The sequence below is a fragment of the Magnolia sinica genome, chromosome 3 (assembly GCF_029962835.1).
Source record: "Magnolia sinica isolate HGM2019 chromosome 3, MsV1, whole genome shotgun sequence".
In the NCBI taxonomy this organism is placed as follows: domain Eukaryota; kingdom Viridiplantae; phylum Streptophyta; class Magnoliopsida; order Magnoliales; family Magnoliaceae; genus Magnolia; species Magnolia sinica.
In genome coordinates, this window is record NC_080575.1 from 126,839,178 (window position 1) to 126,845,177 (window position 6,000).

General features: G+C 42.0%; 1 protein-coding gene across 1 annotated transcript in view; it reads right to left on the reverse strand.

The window, feature by feature from the left end:
- The window catches only part of LOC131241226 (splicing factor SF3a60 homolog), a 31,715-nt gene extending 26,795 nt beyond the window's left edge, over positions 1–4,920 (reverse strand). The window contains exons 1-3 of the mRNA XM_058239959.1: positions 4,611–4,920; positions 4,404–4,520; positions 2,615–2,719 (exon numbers count right to left, since the gene is read on the reverse strand). Of these exons, the coding sequence (XP_058095942.1) occupies positions 2,615–2,719; positions 4,404–4,520; positions 4,611–4,784 (396 nt within the window). The 5' untranslated portion in view covers positions 4,785–4,920. The remainder of the gene's footprint in view (positions 1–2,614; positions 2,720–4,403; positions 4,521–4,610) is intronic.
- Between the last annotated feature and the right edge of the window lie 1,080 nt (positions 4,921–6,000).

The following is a 6,000-nucleotide window of genomic DNA, read 5'->3' on the forward strand; positions in this document are numbered from 1 at the left end:
CATTGCTAATGAAGTCCTCCACTCATGCCAAAAATCTATTATGAAGGGTGTATTCTACAAGTTGGATATTGTTAAAGCCTATGACCACATTGACTGGGATTTCCTGCAATATATGCTTACCGTATGGGATTCGGTTCCATTTGGAGAAGATGGATTCAAGCTTGTATCGGATCCGCCCACTTCTCCATTTTAATCAATGGATCTCCCAAAGGTTTTTTCAAGAGTACCAGGGGCCTGTGTCAAGGGGACCCTCTCTCCCCTATACTATTCCTCCTTGTTGGTGAAGCGCTTTCCAAGATACTGTCTAAGGGTCAGGATGAAGGAATTCTGAGGGGTATTGCGATGTTGGGCCTGCCTGCTCCAGTCAGTCACATCCAATTTGCGGATGATACCCTCATCTTCTCTGAAGCTTTAGCGACATACATTCATAATCTTCATATGGCCTTTCACTGCTTCGAAGCTGTTTCTGGGCTGAGAATCAATAGAGCTAAATCAAAACTACTCGGGATCAATGTTCAGGCCGACGTCCTCAACAGCCTTGCAGCCACTCTTGGTTGTCAGGTTGAATCCTTCCCTACTTTCTTTGTGGGTCTCCACCTCTCTGTGGGCCCTCCCCCTAAAATGATGTGGGAGAAAGTCATTTCCAAATTTCACAAATATCTGGCAAGATGGAAAAGCTGATATCTCTCCCTGGGCGGTCACCTCACACTTATTAACGCTGCCCTGTCCAGTTTGCCTCTTTATTGTATGTCTTTGTTCAGATGCCCTGCATCGGTCTTGAAATCCATTGATCATATCAGAAGAGACTTCCTCTGGACTGGGAAGGAGAGCCAAAGTAACATCCACTTGCTTGAGTGGAAAGAAGTTTGCAAAATCTTCCATCAATGAGGTGCTGATGTCAAAAATCTGAAATATATGAACAAAGCATTGCTCGGGAAATGGACTTGGAGATTAGGCACTGAAGTTGATGCTCTTTGGACAGCAATCATCAAAGGAAAATACGGATCTTCGCCGGGGTGGTTAGTGGACTAAACACTCTTCTTCCTACAGGGCCTCTCATGTGTGGAAAGGTATACTGCGGTTTAAGCACGCAGTCCTTCAGAACATAAGTTTCAAGCTGGGAGGAGGATCCTCAGTCAGATTCTGGGAGGACACATGGAGTGGGGAAACCCCGCTGAAATTACGGTTTCCTAATATTTATCATCTAGCCCCTAACAAGAACATCTTCATTGCTCATTGTTACTCTATAACGGCTTCTCAAATAGTTTGGAACGTCAGTTGCCATAGGAACCTCAGTGACAGCGAATTCTCTGAATTCATGAATCTGATGGAGTGTATCTCAAAGTCTTTTCCAATCCCTTCAGCGCCTGACAGATTGATATGGAAGATCGACAAATCCAGTTCCTTTATGGTGAAATCATTTTACTCGCAGATGGGCCCAGATCGATCCCGGCAGCTTCTAGCTTCCCCTTTCATTTGGCGCTACCCAGCTCCTCCCAAAATCATTTGTTTCGCTTGGCTGGTGGGCTGAAACAGATTATTAACTATAGATAATCTCAGGAAAAGGGGTATGCAGATTGTTAATATCTGCCTGTGCTGTATGCAGGAAGCTGAATCTGTCAACCACCTCCTGGTTCAATGCCCCTTCATTGGTCAGCTTTGGACAGATTTCTGCCAGCGTTTCAAGATTAAGTGGTGCATCCCTAATTCAGCCCTCAACCTTCTATCGAGCTGGCACGGTTTTAAACTTGGAAAACCCAGAACAACCATATGGAGGATGGCCATTTTAGCTATATGGTGGTCTGTTTGGACAGAAAGAAATGACAGATGTTTCAACGATTCTTCTCTGTCTGCGTCTGCAGTTGGGTCCAGGGCTAAGAGGATGATTATAGAATGGGCAGTTAATGTAAAAGGAGTGAATGATTATGATTTTGGCTTTCTAGGGGTTTAATGTCTATCTGCTATCTCAGCAGATAGTTTTCCTCCTTTTTTCTTCTTTCTTTTTTGTTCTGCCTTTTATACTTTAATATATTTCTATCCGTTGCCTTTTAAAAAAAAAAAAAAAAGGACACCAATGGGCAAACGATATTCTACTTGTTAGTTTTATCTTCTCCATAAATAAGATGAAGTAGAAATACAAAGCCTGAATTTGCTGTTTTATCCTCATTTTACACTCCTACCTGTTTACAATAAAGTCAAACATCTACCCATGGTCACTCATCTTAAGCCTTCCACCCTTTATTCTGCTCTAATACAAGTATTTGTCTGAGGCCTCACCTCTCCCCACTGCAAGAGCATGTCTTGATCAAAACTTTTAAATCTCTTGGAGAGAAATTCTGGGGCCCAATCAAGAAAAAATTGCTCCACGAGCTTGATGCTAAAGAATCAATCTGTTCAACAACATTGATGACAATACTAATGCAGTCTACAGATGTCAAGATTATCCAATACTAATGCTAAAGAATATGAGCATCGGCATGTCTTGTTCTAAAGGTAAAAAATTTGCATGTGTAAGCCACATCACCAAAGTCCAAGCTTATTAAAGCAACATCATCAAAGGATAGGAAAAAGAGTCTGAGTACAAACAGAATATACAGGAAGGTAAAGGAGAGACCTCGCCACTAAATTCAATGCGCGGTTCTTCTTTGAGTAGATCTTCATATTCATCAGTGGCATCAATGACACGGGCAGCTGGATGGCGTCTATGGTACTCACGGATCTGCAAAGATAGTTTGATTTGGTAATATGAGAAAAAAGCACAAGCAAGTTCCGGTCATAATCACGGCTTAGACAAGCGCAAAAAACTTCACCAAATTTAGCCCATCCCGACAAACCTCCTGACAAAGCCCTACCATTAGTTTTATCAAGTAAATAGCTTACTTTCCTTAGGAAAAGAACAAAATAATAGAAAAGAAGAGGTATTGCCTAGCAAGAAGTGATTGAATCTTTCGCCCTTTTTCCATTGAATGTGAACTGGTGCAGTATCTTTTCTTAGCTATCCATTTGCAGTTTCCATTGAATGTGAACAGGGAGGTTTCATTCAATCTTTTTTTTTTCCAGACATTCTTCAGATGAATGTAAGATAAAAAGGTCTTTATCCTTTAACCAGAATGAAAACAAAAACAGTATGAATTTCCTAGCTTCAACCACCCAAAAATTCTTCAGAACTTTTAACATAATATGCAGTCCGAACCCCAAAGAAGTAAACTAGTTGCGCACAAAGGTTTGAGTTCAGATACTCAAACCATTTGAATTGGAATTATTCAATTCCGTGGAGTGGCAATGGCCTAAGTGCTCTTTTAACAGTGAACAGCTGTCTCCCAAAATAGCAATTTGGATTGTTTCCAGCCCAATTGGAAACACAATCAGAATCAGAAATTGGTCGTGATCATGGGTTAAATTAGTACCACCTACTTTATGTTCAATCCAGTATGCAATTGAGTGCAATTGGGCATCCAAACTCACCCAAAAATGTCAGAACGGGATATATTGTTCTTCATCCCCAGATCAGAGTCAGATATAAACAAAAACAAAATTAAAAGACAGTTTGAGAGGAATTATAGGACCTGTGACCCGATGACATGCGGCCTTGAATTCAGAGAATGGGGCGCAACCTGTAACTGAGATCATTGTTCTGTTGCGTCCCACTGTGGAATGTGTGAGGACCATGCTCCAAAATTTTCTAACATTGGAAGACCCTAGCAACCGACCCTTAGAACTTTTTTCTAGTTGATTTTGGACCATTGTGTATTTCTCTTCTTAACCATCTATCTGTAGCTCACACATCTAAGGGCCGCAATTGTCCTATTAAGGAGATTTCTTGGTCATGTTCCATCCATGGTAGGATGCAACAGAACAATGGTTTGGACTTTGGATTACTGAATCATGGGCCACACTGGTTGGAACTAAAAACGATTATATCCCTTGCAAACCAATGTATTTGCATGTTATACAGAGGTTTTTCAGTTCCTTAATTTGATGGGATAAGGCTTAGATGATGATGGTGATGACACAGGTTTTCAATTCTAACAAGTGGGCTCCATGGTTTGGTAATCCAGACCATTTGTCGGTTGACTCTCACTTTGAATGGAGAAAGCCCCCAAAATCTCCCACATTGGAAAATCCCAGCAACCAATGTTAGGACCTATTTTCAGTTGAATGCTGACCATTGCTGCATTTCTCTTCCTAACTGCCTATCCGTAGGCCACAAATTCAAATGCTAATACCATCCTAACGAGGAGATTCTCGAGGAATAGTCCACCTATGGTAGGGCGCAGCAGACCAACGGTCTGGATTACCAAAAGATAGCCCAACTTGTCAGAACCGAAGACAAATATTTACAGTGCAAAGATGCGGAGAGTGGAGATTATGAGAATCAAATGAAAAAAGTAGGAATTCATTACCTCTTTCAATCTGTCGTAGAATGCGCTGAAGACGTTTGTTCCACCGCCTGCCGTCTGCCCTCCGAGAGCAGCAATCTCGTCTTTTCTTGCGTTATCTTTGTCTTCGTATACCTCAATCTTCGAACAGCAAAAGCAAACAATTCGAAAAAGATTAGGGGGACAGAGATAGAGAGAGAGAGAGAGATTGGGGGGGGGGGGGGTTCATACGAGTTTTTCAGTGGTGGACATGATAGAATCGATCATTGTACGGACGCGGTGGTTTTGGTAGAGGCGGTCCCGGTTCGAGGACGGCTCTCGCTGGAGGTCTTTCACCACGAGCCGCTCCAGCCGCTCCACTTCCTCGTGTGCCGACCGGGTTACTTCCAGAAGCGTCGACGACATCGTCGGCCCGGAGACTGATTGACCAGAACCGTTTGATCTAGGGCTTTTTTTCTGGTTTCCTTGCCCCTTTTCCTGCCTACGCTGGATGGAGCAGGAGAGCGAGGAGTTTCGCTTCGGAGCTCGAAGAGAAGAAAAGATGCGATAGTAAGTCTCGCGTTTCTTTTTGGGAACGGATTGGCTACTCCCCCTGACACCAGCCCCGTGGCTGGTGGTCGGTTATCTGTGGGCCCCACCATGATGTATGTATTTCATCCATTCCGTTCATCCATTTTTAAAGATTATTTTAGGGCTTTATCTGCTAAGAATAGAGTATATAAATCTCAGGTGGACCACACCATAGGAAAACAATAGTGATTGGATATCCATCATTTAAATCCTACTAAGGCCCATTGTACTGTTTATTTGACATCCAATCTGTTGATTAGGTCATAAAGACTAAGATGAAGGGAAAACACAAATATCAGCTTGATCCAATACTTTTATGGGCCCCAAAAAGTTTTTAATGGTTGAAGTTCATTCAACACTCTTTCTTACAATGTGGTCCACTTGAGATTGGGATATACCTCATTATTTGTGTAATACCATAGAATGATCTAGAAAAATATATGGACGGCATTGATGAAACACATACATCATGGTGGGGCCCACAGAGCACCGACCACCAGCCATTGGCTGGTGGCAGGGGAGTAGCCAATCCGTTCCTTGCGTATGAGTAACTCAGTACGCTAAGCGTGCTGAGTAAACTCCGTGGGGTCCACCATGATTTACATATTTTATCCACTCTTTCCATACATATTAACAGATATTTTTAAGGGTTGAACTCAAAATTGAAGCATGTCCAAAGCTCAAATGGACCACAACATGGAAACAATATGAATTGAACATCTACATTTGAAAAATTCCTGAGGGCTACTGAAAGTTCTGGATTAATGTTATATTTGCATTTTCTCTTAATCCATGTTTTTTTAGGATCTTATGAACAGGTTGGATGATAAATAAAAATCACTGTGAGGCTTAGCAAGATTTCAACAGTGGAAATCATTATTCCCACTGTTTCCTGTGCTATAGTCCACTTAAGCTTTGTATGTGCTTCAATTTTGATTTCAACCCTTTAAATTATCTGGGAAAATGGATGGATGGCATGGATAAACCACAAACATTTACGGTGTGCCCAACAAAGCTTACTCAGTGCGATAAGAGTGGGAATGCACGCGGC